At 46.0% G+C, this 22,314-nt stretch overlaps 1 protein-coding gene across 2 annotated transcripts in view; it reads left to right on the forward strand.

The window, feature by feature from the left end:
* BLK (BLK proto-oncogene, Src family tyrosine kinase) overlaps positions 1 to 22,314 on the forward strand; it is a 49,040-nt gene that overhangs the window by 25,177 nt on the left and 1,549 nt on the right. For both annotated transcript variants that reach the window (XM_056486847.1, XM_056486846.1), the window contains 9 exons: positions 5,192 to 5,285; positions 6,224 to 6,322; positions 7,317 to 7,420; positions 12,134 to 12,283; positions 13,266 to 13,418; positions 15,008 to 15,187; positions 15,684 to 15,760; positions 18,767 to 18,917; positions 21,455 to 21,586. In XM_056486847.1, coding sequence (XP_056342822.1) covers positions 5,192 to 5,285; positions 6,224 to 6,322; positions 7,317 to 7,420; positions 12,134 to 12,283; positions 13,266 to 13,418; positions 15,008 to 15,187; positions 15,684 to 15,760; positions 18,767 to 18,917; positions 21,455 to 21,586 — 1,140 coding nt within the window. The remainder of the gene's footprint in view (positions 1 to 5,191; positions 5,286 to 6,223; positions 6,323 to 7,316; positions 7,421 to 12,133; positions 12,284 to 13,265; positions 13,419 to 15,007; positions 15,188 to 15,683; positions 15,761 to 18,766; positions 18,918 to 21,454; positions 21,587 to 22,314) is intronic.

Raw genomic sequence — 22,314 nt, forward strand, 5'->3', positions numbered from 1 at the left:
GGGGAGATGGTGTGAGGGAAGAGAAAAGGATGGTGAATAAATGGGATGGGTGGAATGCAGTGTTAGATCTTCTTATGGATGGTGGTGGGGGATCCCTACCATGGGCCAAGCACAGGAACTCCTGTGACATCAAAATATTCTTCAAATCTGGCTTTTGTTTTGGAGATCAGATCTGTGGGAGGTGAGGATCCTCAGCCACGTGAGCTGGGGTGTGTTTTCATGGAAATACCATTTTCTTTTTGCAGAATTGTTTTCATGGCACGTTTCCAAGTGGCTGTGCTGTCCCACCTCCCCAGCTGAGCAGGGACTGGCAGTTTTTCACAGGATTTTTTTATCACAGAGTTTTTATCACAGGGTTTTTTATCACAGGGTTTTTATCACAGGGTTTTTTCCACTCTGGTCCGTGTCATAGCAGAAATTGTGATCAGGGAGGCAGATTTTACTTCTCCTTCATGCCCGAAGGCAGAAGTTGAAAGATGCTAAAAAATGGATTAAGTACAATATTAGCCATTTTCAACTCTCAAAACTAATTTTGTTCACTAGATTCAGTTCCAGTTCTGGAGGAATATTCACACTGGCAGTCTGGAAAACTTCCTATTTTTCTCTGCCAGTGTCTGAGTTTACCTGAAATGATGGCACATCTGACTGTGCCCTGTGTGGCAAAATGAGCTGATAAGAACCATGCAAGATATTTGAGATACAAGAGATCTTCTCCTAAGTGACAGCAGTTCAAGTGAATAGAAACAGAAAGCACAAAATCCAGGCAATCACCTCATATAAAAAAATAAATTCAGAAAAGTGAATTAAATCCTGTGGGAGCACTTTAAAATCAATCAGGGAAAATTACTGGCTATGGAAGCATGGCATATGATGTAAAATCAACCCTTTATTTTACTTGCCTTTTTTTTTGTTTTGTTTTGTTGTTTGTTTGTTTGTTTTGGGTTTGGGTTTTTTTTTATTATTTTTTGGTTTTTTTTTTTGCTCCCCTTGTGTTTTGAATAATTTTTCTTTGTTTTTTTTCTGATCTCGAGTTGTTGAAATTGTTTCACACTTTCCAGCTTTCACACCTCATCTCAGAAATAATTTGTTAATTAATTTTAAATATAAACCTAACTCCTCCTGACATTTTTTATCCTCCTGGAAGTAACACAGAGGCAGGCAAGGGGTGCAGAACTCTGCATTCAGTGATGTGGCATCACCAATCCTTTTCCCACTTGGGGTGATTCTTCTGTGATGTGAGCTTCCCATTCATTTTAACACCATTCCCTGAGCAATCACAAAGTTTGTAAGGCTGCTTTTAAGTCTCTGTGGAGCCAAAATTTTAATTCTGAACCCCCAAAGCCCCCAGCACTGCAAAGTCCTGACCCATGGGGGCCCCAAATCCAAGAGCCCCATGGTAGAGCTGCTGTTTGCTTGCCTTGGATGGATAAGACATAGAAAACAGGTGAAATAACCCCTGCCCTTGCCCTGCCAGCTGCTCACAGCTGGATTTAAATCCCACTGCTGGTTTTGGGTGCTTGTCCTCAGGCATTTTAATAACCTGGAACAGCACAAGGGGTTGAGCTCTCTGAGGTTGTTTCTTCTGGTGAAGAACCACAACTTCTTCCATCTCTTCACTTGCTTCCTGCTGACCAAAATGTGAACAGGACTGAGTTTCAGGGTGTGCAAGCTTAGCATGTTCTGGAGCTTGAGGTCTTTTGCAGCATCTCTAAGTTAATGCTGAAATTCTCGGTCGTTTTTATTGTTACTTCAATGTGGTTTTGAAAGAAATGCTGTCAGAAATGTGAGTCTGGGCTGGAGTGGGAAAAGGAAGGGTTGTTTCTACAAGGCTGAGTTTTCAGTGAGAAATTAAAACTGCTCATCAAAAATGTTTACCTTGATCTGGAGCACATCTGAGGAGAGGCTGAGGGAGCTTTAGGGGCTCAGCCTGGAGCAAAGGAGGCTCAGGGGGAACCTTGTGGCTCCTCTCAACTCCCTGAAAACAGATTGTGGCCAGGGAGGGACTCTTCTCCCTGGTAAAAAGTGAAAGGACAAGAGAAGATAGCTTTAAGTTGCACCAGAGGAGGGTTAAATTCGATATTGGGAAAATAAATTCAATAAAAAGTGTTATCAATCTTCAAATCAAGCTGCCCAGGCAGTGGAATCACCATCCCTGGAGGGGTTTGAAAGCCAGGGGAACGTGGCACTTGGGGACATGGTTTAGGGGTTGCCTTGGCAGTGCTGGGTTAGGGGTTGGACTTGATGACTTCAGAGCTCTGTTCCAAGTTTAGGAGCCAGTGATTCCAACCAGCCCATGCCAGGCTGGAGCAGAAGGCTGGCCCCATTTCCAGCAGCAGTGCACCCAGCTGGCCAAGGGCTCCTGCAGGCTGCCACTGGCACCACGAGCATCCTGGAAGGGCTCTAAACCAGGGGCTGATCCTCTGCCTGGCTCTGTGGCCGTGGGGTGCTTGCAAACACCTTCCATTCAGGACGAGGCAGCAGTGGGAGGACTGTTGGCTCGTTGCTGCTGAGCCCCCAGGCTGGCACAGCCTCTGCCCTATCAGCCTTTCCTGCCAGCAGCTCCCAGCCAGGCTGTGTTTGGCTCCCACTCAAAGTCCTGGCAGCTGTATCTGCAGAGCCTCTCCTGGCCTGAGTGGATCAAGCTGGCCAAGGCAGTGTTCTCCATGGGCTTCTCATGGATTCAGGGACAGCAAGGGCCCCTTTCATCATGGATGGCAACTCCTGCTGGCTCAGGCAGAGAGAGCTTTTCTTCTGGCTCGTTTCAGTGTGCACTGTTCTCAGAGCCTATTTTGGGATAAGAGGTGATAAAGTTGTTTTTCTTCAGCATACAAACCCTTTTTGTCCTTGCTGCTTTCCCTCTTTTTAATTTCATTTATTTTCACTTACGTCAGTCGCTGTGAGATCAAAACTCCGTTTCCATTTTCTACAGCACACGGCCACGCTGGGCTTGAAGACATTGACACATTTGCTCCTGTTTTTCCAAGTGTGATCACTGCTTTATTTCCCTTTCCAGAGGAGCAGGAGGGTGTGTGGGTGCCCCAAACCCGTTCATGCCTGAGCAGATGTGTGATAACACATCTCCAGGAGGCAGGCAGAGAGTTTGGGTGCATTGCTAATTCCAGCTGCCTCAAGGGGAAGCCCCCAACCGTGCCAGCTATTTTCAGACTTCAAAGCATTCTCCCTCGTGACTGAGCATCCTTTTCCCATCCTGGGAGAGAGGCTCTGCTGGAACCTCTCATGGATCTCTGATTTCCTTCTCAAAAGCCTGGGGGAGCTGCTCAGGGCTCTGCTTTCCAGAGCTGCCCTTCCTCCTCCCTAACAAATTGCCATCAGGGCACAGCCAGCCCTGCACAGAACCCCAGGCTGCCCCAGAGACACGGTTATCTTGCTGTGACAAAGGGCCAGGCTGGCTCCCTTGCTGGTGGCATTATTTGGAAAGGTCACCCGACGACAGAGGCTTGACAGGCTGTTTTGAAAAATGCTAATAATAGGCTGTCCATTGCTCTCAGTCATTAATTGGGCTGAGCACGAGCTGAAGCCTTGCTGCAGCACAGTTCCCACTCTTTTTCTTTTTCTTTTTCTTTTTCTTTTTCTTTTTCTTTTTCTTTTTCTTTTTCTTTTTCTTTTTCTTTTTCTTTTTCTTTTTCTTTTTCTTTTTCTTTTTCTTTTTCTTTTTCTTTTTCTTTTTCTTTTTCTTTTTCTTTTTCTTTTTCTTTTTCTTTTTCTTTTTCTTTTTCTTTTTCTTTTTCTTTTTCTTTTTCTTTTTCTTTTTCTTCTCCTTCTCCTTCTCCTTCTCCTTCTCCTTCTCCTTCTCCTTTTCCTTTTCCTTTTCCTTTTCCTTTCTTTCCCTTTAAATTTTATTTTAGTTTTTACCCTATTTTTCTTTTTCTGTTTCTCCTTATTCTCCTTCTCCTTCTTTCTCCTTCTCCTTCTCCTTCTCCTTCTCCTTCTCCTTCTCCTTCTCCTTCTCCTTCTCCTTCTCCTTCTCCTTCTCCTTCTCCTTCTCCTTCTCCTTCTCCTTCTCCTTCTCCTTCTCCTCCTCCTCTTCTTCCTCTTCTTCCTCTTCTTCCTCTTCTTCTTCCTCCTCCTTCTTTGCCTCCTCCTCCTTCTCTTTATCACCACGGTTTGATTTTTGTGATCCTGTGCATGTGCTGATTCTTTTTATAAATTTCGATTTGCCCCAAAATAGCTGCTCTTTTCTGCTTCAGCAGCTCTGAGCGTGCAGAGCACAGGGGAAGGGCTGCACCACTTCCCCAGGATCAGCCCTGGCACCTCCAGGGTTTGCAAACCAAGAGATTCAGCTCCAGCCCACAGGGATCAGCCCTGGGCTGAGTCAGAGCATCGTGGAATGTGGGCAAGAAAAAGGAGAAGAGGCACTTTTTATAATGGGCAGATAGTGACAGGACATGGGGCAGCAGTTTTAAACTGGCACAGCACAGGTTTGGGTCAGATGTGAGGAAGGAATTGTTCCCTGGGAGGGTGGGGAGGCCCTGGCACAGGTGAAGCTGTGGCTGCCCATCCCTGGAGGTGTCCAAGACCAGGTTGGATGGGGCTTGGAACAACCTGGAACAGTGGAAGGTGTCCCTGCCCATGGCAGAGGGTGGAATGGGATGATCTTTAAGGTCCCTTCCCACCCAACCCTGTGATTCATTCTATGATCTGCAAGGAAAAGTGTTCAAGAGGGAGGGATGACAAGATGAGCCCAGAGCACAGACCATGAACCCAGGGAGAGCTAAATCCTAGAAACAGCCTCAAATAACAGAAACTGCAGTGACTTTATACTTTTTTCAATCAAAAACCCACATCATTTCGAGTCACATTCCACAGCCACCCTGGGAAGTGTTGCAGTTTTCATTTACCACTGTATAAAACTCAGGCTGAACTCTGACAGGTCATTCATGACCCTTCTAATTCCACACAAACCCTTTTCTCTTGTTGACAGTCTGGGTTTTGTGGACGGGAGGGTGGTTCTGGGTGTTTTAAAAATATATACACAGGAAATGCTTTGTTAAATCAGTATTAATTCCTGAGCAGGGGTTGTGGTGAGCAGGAAAGCTGGGCTGGTGGGAAGGTTGGATTTGGGGGTGGGAGGGTGGCAGAGCCCTGTGTTTGGGGGCTCCACCATACACCCAGTGTGCACCCAGCCACTCAAGGAGCAGTCTGCATTCAAAGCAGGTAATTCTCCTTTCAGATCAATTGTTTGTGGTCGCACTGTACGATTTTCCTGCCTCCAGTGACCGTGACCTGGAGCTGGTCAAGGGGGAGAAACTCCAGGTCCTCTCCAAGTAAGTGAGCTGCTGCCAGGAGGAAACTCAAAGAATGAGCCCAGGGAGGCTGGGAAAGGGGGAACCTTGGGGTCAGCCAGCACTTTGCAGCTGACCAGAGCTGAGCCTGAGCTCAGCTTTGCTCCAGAGCCTGGCTGTGGGTACTCTCTTCTCTCTGTGACATCTCCATGGGTCACAGACACTCTGGGGCTGGGAATTGTCCCTGCCTGGGTGGCACTGGGACCCTCAGTGCCTGTGGGTGCAGAGGCAGCATAAACAACAACAACAGCAAAAAACAGCTCCTGTCCTGTGTTTGTGCTGATTCTGCTTCTGCAAAGGATGTGGGTTGGGTGTAGTCAGAGGAAAGGACAGAACTGAGCCAGACACTCGTGAGGTTTCATTTCAGCTTCTCAAACTCCCCACAGAAGGGGCCCAGGCCAGGGCAGAGGTGGGCAGGGGGCCCCCAGACCCTGCTCCCCCCTTGGCTGCTCTGTGAAGTGGCCTCCAGAGGTGACATTTCTCACCCAGATGCCACCTGGGGGACAAGGAGATGGAGAAGCCCCTGCATGGCTTTGGGTCGTGCTGGGGGCTCAGTCAGCAGTGGGACAGCAAGGTGGGTGTCTGGAGCACAGAGGAAGGAGCAGAAAGGACCCCAATGGCCTGTTCAAGACACAAATTAAACCCCATGACCCAGATGTCCCTCCTCTCACTCGAGGTGTGTGGCAAAGTTTGGGTCTGTGGCTGCTCCACCTTCATGGAAAGAGATTGTCACCTCCACAAGTCCCTGAAACACCAGCAGCCTCCCACCTGCTGCTGGTCCCAGGGAATCCAGAGGGAACTGCAGAGTGGATTATGGAGCCCTAGTCCATCTGCAGTGCTCAAACCCCACAGCTCACATCCTCACAGCTTGTCACAAAACCTCCTCTGGGCACTCACAGCTTCTCCTCTGCCCCTTGCAGCGAGGGGGACTGGTGGCTGGCAAAGTCCCTCAGCACTGGGAGGAAGGGATACATCCCCAGCAACTTCGTGGCACAGGTGGACAGCTTGGAACAGGAAAAGTAAGTGGGAAAGGTTTTGAGAGCTCAGCAGGGATGCAGTGCCCTGGATCTCAACAAGAGCTTTATTGGTGGCAGGAAGCTGTCTCTGCTGGGCTGGATGGCAGGGGAGCTTTCCTCATCCCAAACAATGCTGCCCAAAAGCTCAGGACAGGTTTTTAAGCATAATATTGGTGTGGAAAGGGAGGATGAGGTTGTTATGGGGAAATTGGGCAAAGGTTCTTGTCCCATTGATTGGGAAACAAGGATTTGGGAGGGACAATGGAAAAGTTCAGGGACCATCCTCTGGTCCCACTGGGCCAGTCCACCCACACAAATGGTGTTAAAGCTCTTCACCTTCCAAGAGAATATCCATGTAAACTGGGAATCTCTGGATGGGGTGCACTGATCCAGGCCTTGGATCTGCCAGGGACCACACCAACAATTTCACAATTTCCCTGAGTGCCAGTGCCCAGACCCACAGGGCTGTTTGTTAAATGAGGTGCAGCCTCCCTGCAAGGAAGAATTAATGGAAGACTGGAGTCAAGAGAGTTTATTTTGCCTGTAATACAAACAGAAGGAGAATTTTTTTTCCATTAGTTCTCCTCCATTATGGCATTCAGCTCTGAATGATCAGTCCTGCCTGCAATCTCTTCTTGGAGGGACCCAGCCATCAATGAGTTCAGCAGCTCACAGAAGTGTGGCTGAGGCATAAAAGCTCTTTGTATCCAAAGCCTGAACTTCTCCTCTGTTTGGGATACTGCACATCCCATCTACTCCCCACGCTGTCTGAATTTCCAGGCTGTGAAACAACCCAAAGTCACCCAAATCTGGTGTTAATCTACCCAAAACAATCTCTTACTGCCACTTTCCAGCAGATAAAAAACTACTTGCTGCTGAAAACAACATTCAGTTTCACAGTGCAATGATTTAAAAAATAACTAACTGGAAAGAATTAAATTTTTTTTTTTTGAGTTTTTCCTTTTCAAGCCATGATTTTGCCTTTTCTATCTCCCAGGTGGTATTTTAGAACTCTGAGCAGAAAAGATGCTGAAAGGCTGCTGCTGTCTTCTGGGAACAAAGTTGGCTCTTTCCTTGTCAGGGAGAGTGAAACCACCAAAGGTAATTCCTCCTTGTTTCCCAGGCTTGGAAAACCTTCAGCAGAGCTCTAGGAGGGAGCTGGGGGGTTTGGAGGGCAAAGATTTGCTCATGAACTGCTCATTTGTGCAGTTCTGGCTGTGGTGAGAGTGGCTCTTCCACCAGAGCTCATGGCAGAGACACAGGAACACAAATGAGCAGATTTTAAAAAAAGTTTAGGGGTTTTCTTTTCCTTTTCTTCCCAAGGAAATGTCTCTTTCTCTTTCTCTTTTCTTTTTTTTTTTTTTTTTTTCTTTTTTTTTCTTTTTTTTTTTTTTTTTTAAGGTAGTTCTACAAGGTATTCTTGAAGGAATATTTCTCCTGTTTGCCACAGAAACATGCAGAATTTTGAAAAAAGTCATTTTTCCGGGGGAAACATGTTTTTCTTGATTGTCTGTAGAGAGAAGAATTTATACAAACCAGAACTTTTGGAAGGAGAGAGACTGGAGCAGGATAGATGGATTTCATCCATTTTCTTTCCATATGAACATGTCTGACTTTTGAAAAAGTGAGGATGGAGAGGCCAGAGCATTGGGGCCACTCCTCTTGGGTAGTGGATATAGTTATTAACCATATCCATCTAATTTCAATTTCTTTGCTCCATGCTATTAATTCATAGAGTTTGGAAGTTAATTTAGGTTGTATCATGGGAATTCCATATAGTTTCTTTCCTGCTTTTTCTCCTTTCTTCCTCTGGGCCATTGTGTATTTTTACAGCACGGAGGAAATTCTGTTTGTGGTGGTCTCATGGTTCTGCTCTGAACCAGATCCTTGGAGCAGTTCAGGGAAGTGTTTCAGTCTTGCTGTCATGATGTGTGTTTTCATTCACCTGGCACATCAACACCAAAATTTGACCATCAGGGACAAGCACTGGGCTGAGCAACCCCTATTAGTGCCTTGAACTGGGAGGTGTTTGTGCCAGGCACAGCAGGATGGGTTCTGCACCCTGGCCAGGAGCAGCTCCTATTCCCAGCCCATCCTGAGCAGAGCTTCATTTTCCTCATGGTCTGAGACGCAGAAACTCTGCAGATCTTCAGAATCAACATTTCTCAGAATCCAGAGAAGGCACATCCAGCACCCTGGGAAGGTGGGGACAGTGTGGGAAGCAGCCTGGGAATGAAACTATCAGCAGAGCACTGCCCTTGCTGAAGCTGCTGCAAATAAACCAAGTCCCCCTGAAGTGACAGTCATTCCCAAAGTTCAGGAACACATTTCCCCAGCTGTGCTGAGCCACGGGCTCCTGGCTCCCAGCAGCATTCCTGTGTCACTGCTCCTGGCAGGAGGAACCTCACTGAGCTCAGCCTCTGCATCCAGCTCAGCTCCTGTGCTTCCACTGGGAAGGATTTAAGGGGCTGCTGAGAGCTGTAGGAGCAGAGAATGGACTAAACCAAGTCCCCAGGTGCCACATCTATGTGGCTTTTAAACCCTTCCAGGAGTGGGGACTCCATCACAGCCATGGCAGGGCTGGTCAACTTTTTGATGAAGAAATTGTTCCATAAATTTGTACTCTGGACTCTTGACCAACCCAGGTCTGTGCCAGGTGTAGGAGCAAGAACTCCTTTTGTCTATCCTGGACATCATCAGAGGGAATTAGGAGTCGATGATTTTAATTTTCTGCTGTCACTGGGAGCAGGAACCTGCTTGGATGGAGCTTGGAGCAACCTGGTTTAGTGGAAGGTGTCTGCCCATGGCAGGAGGTGGAACCAGATGAGTTTTAAGGACCCTTCCAACCAAACCATTCTGTGATTTTTGGAGGAAGAACTGAATCTTTCCAGCTTCAGCATTGCCTCTGCATGGCAGCTCCCACCACGCTCCCTGCAGCAAACTAAACTCTGCCTGGGGCTGGGATGCAGTCATTAGCTTAATGACAGGGTAAGAATTAACACCTGCAGCTGAGGGATTGGCCCTGTCTCTGTTTGAAAGGTACAGGAGAGTTTAAAGGGTTGGTGAGGCTTGGAAAGGAGATCCTGTGGGAGAATATTTAGGGCACAACCAAACAGCCCCTCCCTGCTGCCTCTCAGCCCCTTGCAGACGTGTTTGCCATCAGCTCCTGCTTCTCCTTCTGCAGGATCACTTGGCCACAGTGCAGCTGCCTCCACACCACGTTTGGCTCCTTCTTTCAGCAGGTTTTGCCCTGGAAAAATCCCACACAAACCCTAAGCTGTGTCCCAGGCACCCTCTGGGTGCTGTCTCAGCCCAACTCTCTTGGGCTGCAGCCTGGCCTGGGCAGCATTTCAGTCTCTTTGAAATTAAAACAACATCAGCACCCTCAACAGCAATAATGGAAGTTAGTTAATAGTAGTAATGCTAATACTAATAATATTAATAATATAGTAATAGTGGTGGTAATAATAATAATAATGATAATAATAATGTAATAATAATAGTAATAATAGCAATAATAGTAATAGTAGTGGTAATAATAATAATGGTAATAATAATAATGGTAATAATAATAGTAATAATAGCAATAATAGTAATAGTGGTAATAATAATAATAATAATAAGAAGAAGAAGAAGAAGAAGAAGGAGTTGTTGTCATCATTGTCATACTCTTCTTCACAGAATCACAGAATCATTTAGGTTGAAAAAGATCTCTTAAGATTATCAAGTCCAGCTTTTGGCCTTGGTGTTTATTTTGGAACTTAGGGCCAGAGAGGAGCCAGCAGAGCCATTTCTTTGCCTTTCCCTCGAGGTTTTATTGCCCCATTGAAGATGTTTCAGGGCTGTTTCTCAGTTGTTCAGCTGCAGGACTGATCAAATCAAAATTGCTTCTCAATTTCTCTTCTGCCTGACATCCCTGGTGAAGGAAAGAGACTCAGATCTTCCCCTTCTGAGGAGACCACCACATCAAATGTGAGGTTCCCTGGCTCTGCATTTAAACCACCAGGTTTTTCCATGAATTCTACACCACCAGATCTGGTCTCTGCAGGAAGGGAGTCCCCTCAAAATGATTGCTGCCACTTGGAAAAACTTTAAGCTCTTCCAAACTCTGCTTGTAAAGATTTATGATCACTCCAACAGAGCAAATATGCACAGAGGTGAGGGAGATTTTTTGCTGCTTTTTATAAATGCAGATGGTTTTCAGGCACAGAAAACTTCTGGTTCTGGGATGGAGAAACACCAGCCAGTGAGGATTTTATGTTAATAAACTTTCCCCTCACATGCAGGATTAGAGTTTTGGAGTTGCTGTGGATGGCTTTGCTTATTTTTTCTTTTTTTTTTCCTTTTTTTTGATCCTGCATGAGCAGACACACACTTTTAAACATGTATAGCCTTGTCTTTTCATTAAAAAAAAAAAAAAAAACATAAAAAATGGGCAGTTTATCAGCCCAGGTGACACATTAGACTTAGAACAGCCCAGCAGGCTTGTAACAACTCACTGCAGAAATATGATCCAGACAAAAAGGGAGAAAACCCCAGTGCTGATCTGCATTGGCTCCCACTGACACAGGCTGGAAGTTCTGCCCTGCAGCAGCATCTAGTGATGCTTTTGTGCACTGAAACCCAAGCCCTTGATTTAGATCCTCAGAGGGAATGGCAGGTGGCAGTGGTGGAGGGCTGAGCAGCTCCCCTGAAACACAAAGGGGACAAGATTCCAGATGGGAATCTCTAGATCTGGTTTAGCCACAGTCACAAGTGTGTGGCTGGATAAGACAGTTCTCCTAAACCCACTTTCTGTACCCCCCCAGCTGAACCACACCAAACCTTGGTACAAGGTTTGATAATGTTTAATCCAGAGGAAAATAGCTTTAAATTGGTTTAAATGAAAAGATGCCCTGGGAAAGGCATCAGCCAGGGCTGGTTTGCAGCTGTCAACAGCCAAGGAAAAGGAGGCAGCTGGTCCCTGACTGGGGTGTGGTGGGACTTAGGAGTTTGGGAGTTTGAATTTTTTGTGTTTTGTCTCACTGACCCCCTGGAGAACTGCTTTTAACTTAAGGCCTTGGAGAAAGTTTCCAAATTTGAGTGATGGAGGTAAAATCACAGGTGTGTAGTTAAATAGAAGTGTGTGATATCACATGGTGAAGGGTTTGGAATTTTTTAGGATATAGTAATAGGTGTTGGACAAGATGGAGATCCTTGGGCCTTGTCTCTTTCTGTCTTCTTCCTTCTTCTCCATGATTTCAGGTAGCAGTTTTTGGTTGGACAGTTAGTGCTGCACTGAGGGTCACAAGTGTTTGGTTATTGAGTCAAAAGTATAAATAATATAGGTGTTAATTCTCTGTTGGACTGTTTAGCTTTAAAAGCCCTTGTAGCTAAGTAGATTCACCTCCATTTTACTCATTTTTAGCTGGTAGCTAGAAGTGCTGCAGAACTCTCTGTACTTTAAATAAGGTTTAATAAACAACCAAGCCCGAACACGAAAAAATTAATCTCCTTCGTATTTTTAATCCTAACTCTGAGTGAAAACAGAAGAAAATTAAAACAAGCCACTAATTAGGTGGTGCAGTTAACCCATTACAAGTGGTGAATCTGTGTGAGGAAGTAAGACTCAGAGCCAGGACATCCTTGAAGAAAAACACATAAAGTAAGCAGCTGGAAGCTGGGAAAGTCCCTTTTTTTATAAGTCCTTTGTGGTTTTAATCATAAGTAAAAACAAGAAACCAAATAAAAACAAAATGAAAAAAAACCACTAATTAAATAATACAATTACCAAGGGTGCAGTTTGTCCTCACAGCTCCTTCTGTCCCTCTCCAGATGCCTATTCCCTGTCTGTGAGAGACAGCAGCTCTGCCCACGGGGATGTCATCAAACACTACAGGATCCGCTCCCTGGATGGAGGGGGGTACTACATCTCCCCCAGGATGACTTTCTCCAGCCTACCAGAGCTCATCCATCATTACAGCCGTGAGTTCTCTGCTTTTCCTCCTGCATTTGTGTCCTGGAAGAGAGTGGGGACAGAGGGGGGACAGGTTTGGAGGCACCACAGCTGCTCCATGTGTGTCCCATCAGGAAAGGAAAGAGGTGAATGCTGTCAGGAGGGATGTGTGGGAAGCAGGGTGTGGAATTACTGGGCAGGATAATTTGCTCCTCTATGGTTCCCTTTGAGATTTTTCCCTTTGATTTTGGACCATTCTGGGTGCCTTGATGCCTGTGGCTAAAATTTTTCATGAAATAATAGAATTATGAAACAGCACCATCACCCTCAACATCAATAATGGAAGTTAATAATAGTTAATGGCAATAGTAATAGTAGTAGTAGTAGTGGTAATAATAATAATAATAATAATAATAATAATAATAATAATAATAATAATAATAATAATAATAATAATAATAATAATAGCTGTTGTCATCATCATCATACTCTTCTTCACAGAATCATTTAGGTTGAAAAAGATCTCTTAAGATTATCAAGTCCAGCCTTTGGCCTTGATGTTTATTATCATTATTGTGGAACTTTAGGGCCATATGGGTACCACAGAGGAGGTATGCAGATAACAGTTTAAACTTTGAATGTTCAGAAGTTTGCAACAGATCTGTGCGAAACAGAGGGAGATTTGGGCTGTCTGGGAGCTTTCCTGCTGGAGGATGCCCAAGTGGATAACCACTCTGGTTCCTCAGGTTTTCCTTAGAATGGAGGCTTTTAGAGGAAAAGCCCTCTAAGACCACTGAATCCAGCTGTTCCCCCTGAACTGCCAAGGCCACCACTACCCCATGTCCCCAAATGTCACATCCACACAGCTCTTCAACCCCTGCAGGGCTGGGGACATCACCACTTCCCTGCCTGCTTGTGGAGGTTTCCATGGGTTGTATTTCCTGACGTGTGGCTGGAGGAGGAGGTTCTCTGTGCCATCCATGACCTGTGCTGTGCTCTGTCCTCCTCCAGAGAAAGGGGATGGGCTGTGCCAGCGCCTCACAGCCCCCTGCACATCCCTGGTGCCCCAGAGACCCTGGGCCCAGGACGAGTGGGAGATCCCTCGGGAGGCGCTGAAGCTGGTGAAGAAGCTGGGCAGTGGGCAGTTTGGGGAAGTGTGGATGGGTAAGTGGAATTCCCTGCATTCCAGGAAAAAAAAAAAAAAAAAAAAAAGACATAAAGAGAGGAGATGGAACTCCCTTTTAGTTCCCTAAAGCAATAAATATTCTGGGAGTGGGGATCCTTAAGGACAAACATGTATTTATGGGCACACACACAGAAGTGTGGAGGATTCCTGGGAAGGACTGGACAGTTCATGTTTGCACAGATCTGTGGTTGAGCAAAGGTTTCAGAGAGTGTTGAAGTCACTATTTACTCATCTCCTGGGACATGCACTCATTCTTCCTGGGTGTCCTGGTTTGAAGGACAGGTGTCTGCCAATAAAGGCAGGAGCTTCTCTTTGAAATGGAGAATGTAAACTCCCTCCCTCCAAATTATTATTATATTTTTGAAATTAAGGGGCTCTCAGGCAAAGATATGGGAATTAGGAATAACAGTTCTTTACTAGGAAAATTAAAATAGAAATGCAGTATTACACAGAACAATCCCAAACCCTGCCAGAGTCAGAATCCAAGCTGACACCCGTCAGTCAGTCAGGGTGTTGGCACAGTCCCATTCAATGGTGGCTGCATCCTCCTGCAGGGGCAGATGTGGTTCAGCTGGAGCAGTGCTCCTGGAGAAGGTGCAGTTTCCTCTGAAGCTCCAGGGATGATGTGGAAAGGTCCAGTTTTCCTCTGGAATCCAGTGGCAAAGGCTGCTCTGCTGTTCCAAATCTCAGTTTTTCTCTGGGTAGGAAAGGTTTGGCTCCTCCCCTGGCTGGAGCATCTCCCATGGGATGATGGAATTTTATCAGTCATGCCCTGGGACTCACTGGCCATGAACAGGAGATATCTCCTGGAGGGAGGATGGGCTGTGGGAAGATAAAGATGATTGCCCAGCTGGTTTAAAGATGGCCCATGAGCAGATAATGTGTGCCAGGAGATCAGGGTCACTGCCCCAGCTGGGTTAACAGATGGGGACAGAATTCACATTGCTGGTCACATACTGCAACCCAAGACACTGGAAATCCTGGGCACTGTAGTGATGCCAGTGATGCTAAGTCACACCCAGTAGGGAACCTGGGTGACATTTCCCCACATTTTCTGCCTCTCTGTTCCACTTTTTACCCCAGCTCTCCCTCCCTGATGCCTTCCTGCACTGCTAATCAGCAGCAGAGGAAGTGGGGGCAGCTCAGCTTCCTTTGCCACCCTCTGTGTGGTTGCTGGTTGCCTTGGAAATGGAGATTGTGGACAGGAGCAGGCTGAGTTCCTGTGCTGACTGCACAGCCCTGCCTTTTTGGATGGCATTTGGATGATTTGAGAGCCCAGCTGGTGAGAGGCCCCTGGGGTTTCACCCAGAAGGGTCTGGGAGGGTTGTGTGAGGATGGGCTCACTGCAGGGACAATCCCTGATGCAGCCCCATGGATTGACAGCTGTGACATCAGTGTCCCTTCTCCTCCCACACCTGCTGGCACTGGCATTTACCACGTGTTTCTTCACGAGGGATTCAAGCTGTTGCTGTGCTTTTCTGCTCCATCAGCTCTTCTCCTTATTACACAACCCCACAGAGCCTGCAGGGAGCCCCAGACTCCTCCAAACACCACAATCTCTCTGCAGGCTACTACAAGAACAACGTCAAGGTGGCTGTGAAGACCATGAAGGAGGGCAGCATGGATCCTGATGCCTTCCTGGCAGAGGCAAACCTGATGAAGAAGCTGCAGCACAACAAACTGGTCCGGTTGTACGCCGTGGTCACCAAGCAGCCCATCTACATCGTGACAGAGTACATGGCCAATGGTAAAAACCCTCCTGCAGCTCCTTGCTGGCCTTCTGCAGAGCCAGCCTGCTGATCTGGCCAATTCAGAGTCAGCAGTTGGACCAAATCTGCAACAAAGTGACCCAAAAGTTTGATTCTAATACAGAAGGAGTCTTTCTGGGGGGTGAAAAAACTCCATTTGAAGAGTATTTAAGGTTCTCTCCACTGTTCTCACTGGAATTTGTTTTAGGTTTTTACTCCCCTCGTGGTGAAACTGTCCTTTCTTTTGCCCCTCTTTTTTATAATAGATTAAATGATGAATGTCCAGCAGTTTGCAACAGATCTGTGCAAAACAGAGGGGAATTTGGGCTGTTTGGGAGCTTTCCTAATGGAAGATGCTCCCGTGGACACCCATACTGGTTTCTCAGATTTTCCTCAGGAGGGAGGCAGATTTGTTGCATATATTCAGAGAAGCATCAGGGAAAAGAAATTTATAGATAATTCAGAAGAGTTTCAGCAGTCCCTCCTCTCCTGCAGGGTGCTTGCTGGATTTCCTGAAGACAGAAGAAGGGAGCCAGCTGAATCTCCCCAAACTCATTGATATCTCTGCTCAGGTCAGTGAACAGTCCCTGGGAAAAGGATCCAAGATTTGTTATTGCCTCAGTGGAATTGCTGCAAGTCTGAAGTCAGGCAGAGCAGAGATTTCCTGGAGGGAAACAGCTCCTCCTGGTGTGTTCTCTTAGGGATTCTCCTCATCCCTCTCATGTCCATGTGCATATCAGTTTTGTCCTTAGGGCAGCCCTCTGATAGTTAGTGCAGGGCTAGAGATCTGGAGTTTGGGGTTTTTTGGGGATTGGTGAGTTTATTTTGGTTTGATTTTATTTATTTTGCTTTTCTGCCTTGCTCAGCAGGAAAAAAAAGTTTCTTTTTCTTTTTACCAAAAAAGAAAAAGCTCAACAAAGAAACTCCCAAAGCAGGACCAGCAGTTCTGCCCTTCTGATGATGAGGCAGAAAGGATGTTCTGACCCTCAAATCTGGGAATATTGCTCTTTAGGATAACAAACTTTTAACTTTTATGCATCCCCAGGCTGCACATCTTAATAGTTGCAGGTGCAATGTAACTTTTTCATCCAGAAGTGCCTCTAAACACAAATAGGGGAAAACTGGGGAAACCACATGAAGAATGAGAATGGCAAAATCACTGCACTTTGGACCCAGCCAGCTGTTGACAGAATTTGGCTCATCCAGAGCAGAGTTAGGCTAATTAGGAAATACTGGGCAAAAAAACCCTGAAGCATCAGGCTGAATAAAGGTCTGGGATTTATCCATAAAATCACTCAGCTTCTCTTGTCAAGGTGGACTTGAGGAAACAAAGTGTAAATTTTGCTGGTTCCAGCCCTCATATAGAGTTATTTTTAAAATTAATTAACAACTGGAGAATCTGAATATTTGAGGAAATGTTTTATGATAGTGAAAGACATTCCTTCTTGTTTTAACTAGGATAAAAAGATTTAAATTGTTTGAAGCAGTGCCACTTCTGTCATTTTTACTTTGAACCATCCATAGGGGTGGAATCTTTCTGTTCCTTTCCTCTTCACTACTGATAAATTTTCCATATCTGCAGCTTCATCATTGTTGTCTGTGAGATGTTATGGGGACAAATTCACCCTCCCTGTTTAGGGAATTTGACTTAATTACTTCCCTCCTTTCCTGAAATCCCCACTTCCCTCCCTCCATCTTTCATTGTTTCATTCCCTCTCTTGAAAATTACAGCCTGTGGTTTGTTTTAAATTCCTGAGGATAAGGAAAATGATCCCAATTAATCCATATTACAGAGCCCTTGGGTTTAGTGGGAGGATTTCCCAGAAATTGGCAAGATGCTTTTCTGTGCAGGAGGAAATCGCTGCAGCCAGAGCAATTTCTGACTCAGAGCAAAGATTTCGGCCAAAGTTACAGAATCAAGGAATGGTTTGGGCTGGAAGGACCTGAAAAATCATCTCATTCCAGCCCCCTGCCATGGGCAGGGACACCTTCCACTATCCCAGGCTGCTCCAAACCCATCCAGCCTGGCCTTGGACATTCCAGGGATCCAGGGGCAGCCACAGCTTCTCTGGGCACCTTCAGCACACAGCAGGATAACTGAGCACAGACCAAACCCCCACAGCCCAATGATGCCAAACCCACAGGAGTCACCCCCAGCATGGGGTAGGAAGGATTTAATCCATCTCTGAGGCTTTGGCATCAATTGGAAGAACAACTTTCATCCTTCCCCCTCCCCAGGGCAGGCACTCAGACAGTCCCTGGGTGTCTCTGGGAGGACAGGGCAGGCTGCTGAGCTGTTTTGCAATCTGTCTGTGGTGTTGGGGTCACATCACAGCTTAGCAAGCACCCAGCTCTCCTGAGCACAATTTCTGACCCAGTGACATCCGTGGGAGTTAAAATTAGCAGAGGGTTGAGGCACTCAGTCCTGTGGTCAGTCTTGAGGGTAAATGCTTCAAAACACTCTGGGCTAGAAGGGGCCGAGCACCAGGTCCTATCTCATTAACATCAGGACAGGAAATTACATCAATTCTTCCATTTTCCACTACAGAAACCAGCCCTTGCACTAGAGGGGTGTTGACACAGGTTAGAAATGCAGCTTTGGAAAGTATGTGTGAGTATCCTGTTTGAAACCACATGTGACTTGTGAGGCTCATGTGAATCTGCATGGAGTGGAAAATTGCTCTGCCCTCACCCACAGGCACTTCAAAGCTTTAATAGGTGCTAGCCCTGGATGCCAGGGGCTGCACAGACACACTCACCTTCCCAATAAATGCCCAATCCAAACCTGAGACTCAACCTGGCAATCTCTGTCCTCTATCAGTCTCCCTTTTCAACCCCCAGCACTCAGCAATGAAATATTGCTGCTGCCATTGATAGAGGCTCACCACACACCAGGTACTTTAATCAGATTTTAGGAATAAATTGTTCCCTGTGAGGGTGGGGAGCCCCTGGTACAGGGTGCCCAGAGAAGCTGTGGCTGCCCCTGGATCCCTGGAAGTGTCCAAGGCCAGGCTGGGCAGGGCTTGGATCAACCTGGGGTAGTGAAAGTGTCCCTGCCCATGGCAGGGGGTTGGAATGAGAGGATCTTTAAGGTCCTGAGGTCCCTTCCAACCATTCTATGATTTGCTAGTTTGATTCTTTTTTTTTTTCCTTAATTCACATATTTAACCAGGGATGCTTATGACTAAAATCCCCACTGGAGAGGAGAGGCTTGTGGCAGAAACTGGGAATGCAGTGATGTGGTTTCAGCTTTGCTGCAGACACAACTCAGGGCTGTGACTTCTGAACAAAACAGAGTGGGGCTTCTGTTCTGCTTCACTGGGCTGCTCAGGCTGGTAAAGCTGAATATCTGCACCTGTATCAGGGGATTATTTATTTATTTACCTGTCTGCTGATCCACCTCTCCATCCATCCATCCATCCATGGGGGAGCACAGGCACATCCATGATCACGGAGAGATAAAATAACTGCTGTGCTCTGCAAATATGGGTGAAAAGATAAAAATGATAAAAAACACAGAAGCCAAGACAAAATGAGGAGGTGATGATGATGAAGATGGGCTCTTCCTCCCCTCCCAGGTGGCAGAGGGCATGGCCTACATCGAGCGGATGAACTTCATCCACCGGGACCTGAGGGCTGCCAACATCCTGGTCTCAGAGACCCTCTGCTGCAAAATCGCTGATTTTGGCCTGGCCAGGCTCATCGAGGACGAGTACCTGGCTCAGGAAGGTGGGTATCTGCGGGGCTCCTGGATTCTTTGTGTCAGGAACAAGACCCAAACTCTCTGTAAATGCTCAAAGCTACAGCTGCAGTTTATTATAAGAGAGTCTGCAAGGAGCTGCCCGGCACAGCCACGTGCAGATTAAAGAGATAAAAGGGGGGAAAGAAAGAGAGAAGAAGGAGGGTATAGAGAGAGAGTAAAGAAGGTAAAGAGGGGAAGAAAAAGAGGAGGAGAGGAGAGAAGAGCAGGGGGAAGGAGAGAGAGTAATGGGATAAAATGATATTGGGGTAATGGAAGAGGGAGAGGAGAGGAGAAGTGGGAGAAGGAAAGAAGAGCAAGGAGTAAAGTGAAGAGAGAAAGAAGAGGAGGAAGAGGAGGGAGGAAGAGAGCAACTTCCCGTTTGTAACACAATAAATCCACTTCCATCATGAATATTCTGATCCCTAAGAACCAATCTAATACAAAATACTAATTCTATAGCATTTGCATGCAGCCTATAGGAATCCTTATATTAGCATAGTGTGTGACATTCTGAACTTTAAGATCTAATCTTGGACCCTGATAAATCTTTTGTGACCTTTGGAGTGGCTCTCTGGCCGAGGGCATTGTTTAATTAAGAGTGGATTAGCTTCAGCGACCATCCTATTGTGTTCATGGTAATTCAGTAACAAGGGCTTTCCTGTTTTACCTTCCCCAACAATTCCCAGAATCTGAGCATTCATATTTGCAGGATTCCTCCTTTTCATCTTCTCCAACAGGTGTCCTCCCCTTACCCCCACCCTCCTGCCCCAGGGTACCAGGCACAGCTCACCTGGCTGCTGTGTCAGCACAGGCAAGAGTGGAGAAGCAGAAACACCCCCAAATCCAGTTCTGGAACAGGCAGCAGTGCTTGGGGGTTATAAAACCAGCTGAAAACTGCAGAGGGAAATGGGAAAAAAAACCTCTTTTGGTTCTGTTTGGGGGAGTCCTGCTGGCTCTCCAGTTGTTTGCTGGAGAAATTTGACCTCTGCTCATGGAAGATGCTGCCTGTGGCCAGGTTTTCACAGGGATTCAGTCCAGAGGGAAGGAAATAACAGAGCTGGAGCCACAAATCTGGATCCAGCAGCAGCTTCCAGGTGTGCAGGCAAACCAAGCCCTGACCACATCAGGTCCCTTCCACAGCTGAGGAATAATAAATCATGGAATAATTTCGCTTGGAAAAGACTTCTGAGATATATCTGCATTGAGCTCTGACTCTGGGGTCAGGTGTGAGATCAAATCATTCAGATTGCAAAAGGACTCCACAGAGCATCAGGGAAAGCAGCAGAAGTGGCTGAAATAAAACCATTAAGTCAGGCATTAATGGCACTTAGCAGAAGATTTTCAAATTTTGGAAATCTGTCCTCTTCTAGAGTTGGGATGAGATAAAATTCACCATAAAATATACTCTGAGGAAAGGAAATTTAATAATTTTTGTGGGCTTTTTAATTAAGATAGGTAACATTCCTTTCAATTTCCCATCCCCAAAATACCTTTTGATACAAATTATACTCACTTCAATATGCAAAATTATTTCAGAGTAGTAAAAGATCCCAAATGTAATTCAGAAACTGCCATGAAGGGGAGTTTTGACTTTGCTGCAAATTTTTAAGGCAGTTTTATCCTTAAGAGAAGCTTGATGAAATGAGTATAATTCTGTTAATAACCCAAGGAGCTGCTTTTCCAGCAGAAATGCTTTTCCAGCATTTTTCCAGCTAGCTTTGCTCTGGAATAACAGCTCACCTCTATCTGCTTTGAAGAATTCTCACTTTATAGATTGCATTTCCCAGCCTTGGCACTCAGAGTGTGATGTGCAGCACCCGAGGTGCTTGTTTCACACCCTGCAGTTGGATTTCCAGTCCTGCAGAGATGTGTATAAATAAAAATGTGGTTTCCTCTGCAGCATAACATGATCAATTCCTGCTCACCGAGGTGGTTTTGCTGTTGGTTGTTTGTTGTTGGTTTTTTTTTTTTTTTGGTCTTAGCTAAACTGAAATTGCAACCTTATGGTCAGTGCTGCCCACAGGGGGTTAAGCAAGAACTTGGTGTACAAAATAAAATGGAGCTTATTTTGGTTTTAATATCAACATGCAGCTTTAAGGACTGAAGAAATTATGTTTGCTGTAGTATTTATGCACTTTTGCTAAAAACAACCCCCTTCTAATAAGTGATTTCACAGAATCACAGAGTGCCAGGTTGGAAGGAGACCTCGAGGATCATCTATTCCAATTTTTCTTGTGAAAGCCAAAGAAGTTTTTTTTTACAGAATAAAATCCTACTGTTGTTGTCCCATAATAAATCAGCCAAATTGGTTTTGAACATTCCATCCAGCTCTGGGATGGAGCAGGTCCTGAGGAGCACATACAGATAATCAAAGTGCTGGAGCCCCTCTCCTAGGAAGAATTACAGAGCCATAATCAACAGCCCAAAGAACCAGGGATCAGATTTGAGTAATTCTTGTGCCTGTGACAGGTGAGGGAGATGCTCTAAATCCAGGACTTATTTCTCTTTGTTTCCTTTGGGACAGGTGCCAAATTTCCCATCAAATGGACAGCTCCAGAGGCCATTAACTATGGGGTTTTCACCATCAAATCTGACGTGTGGTCATTTGGGATCCTCCTGACAGAGATCATCACCTACGGCAGGATCCCTTATCCAGGTACAGGATCCCTTGTCTGGGTACAGAATCCCTTTTCTGGGTACAGAATCCCTTATCCAGGTACAGGATCCCTTTTCTGGGTACAGAATCCCTTATCTGAGTACAGGATCCCATATCCGGGTACAGGATCCCTTATCTGGGTACAGGATTCCTTATCCAGGCACAGGATCCTTTATCAAGGTACAGAATCCCTTATCCAGGGACAGAATCCCTTATCCAGGTACAGGATCCCTTATCTGGGTACAGAATCCCTTATCCAGGTACAGGATCCCTTATCCATGTATAGGATCCTTTATCTGGGTACAGGATTCTTTATCCAGATACAGAATCCCTTATCCAGGTACAGGATTCCTTATCAGGATACAGAATCCCTTATCCAAGCACAGGATCCCTTACCCAGGTACAGAATCCCTTATCCAGGTACAGGATCCCTTACCCAGGTACAGGATGTACAGAATCCCTTACCCAGGTACAAGATCCTTATCCAGGTACAGGATCCCTTATTCAGGTACAGGATTCCTTACCCAGGTACAGGATCCTTATCCAGGTACAGGATCCCTTATCCAGGTACAAGATCCTTACCCAGGTACAGGATTCTTACCCAGGTACAAGATCCCTTACCCAGGTACAGGATCCTTACCCAGGTACAGGATCCCTTATCCAGGTACAGGATCCCTTACCCAGGTACAAGATCCTTACCCAGGTACAGGATCCTTACCCAGGTACAA

This window comes from Oenanthe melanoleuca, chromosome 3, assembly GCF_029582105.1.
Source record: "Oenanthe melanoleuca isolate GR-GAL-2019-014 chromosome 3, OMel1.0, whole genome shotgun sequence".
In the NCBI taxonomy this organism is placed as follows: Eukaryota; Metazoa; Chordata; class Aves; order Passeriformes; family Muscicapidae; genus Oenanthe; species Oenanthe melanoleuca.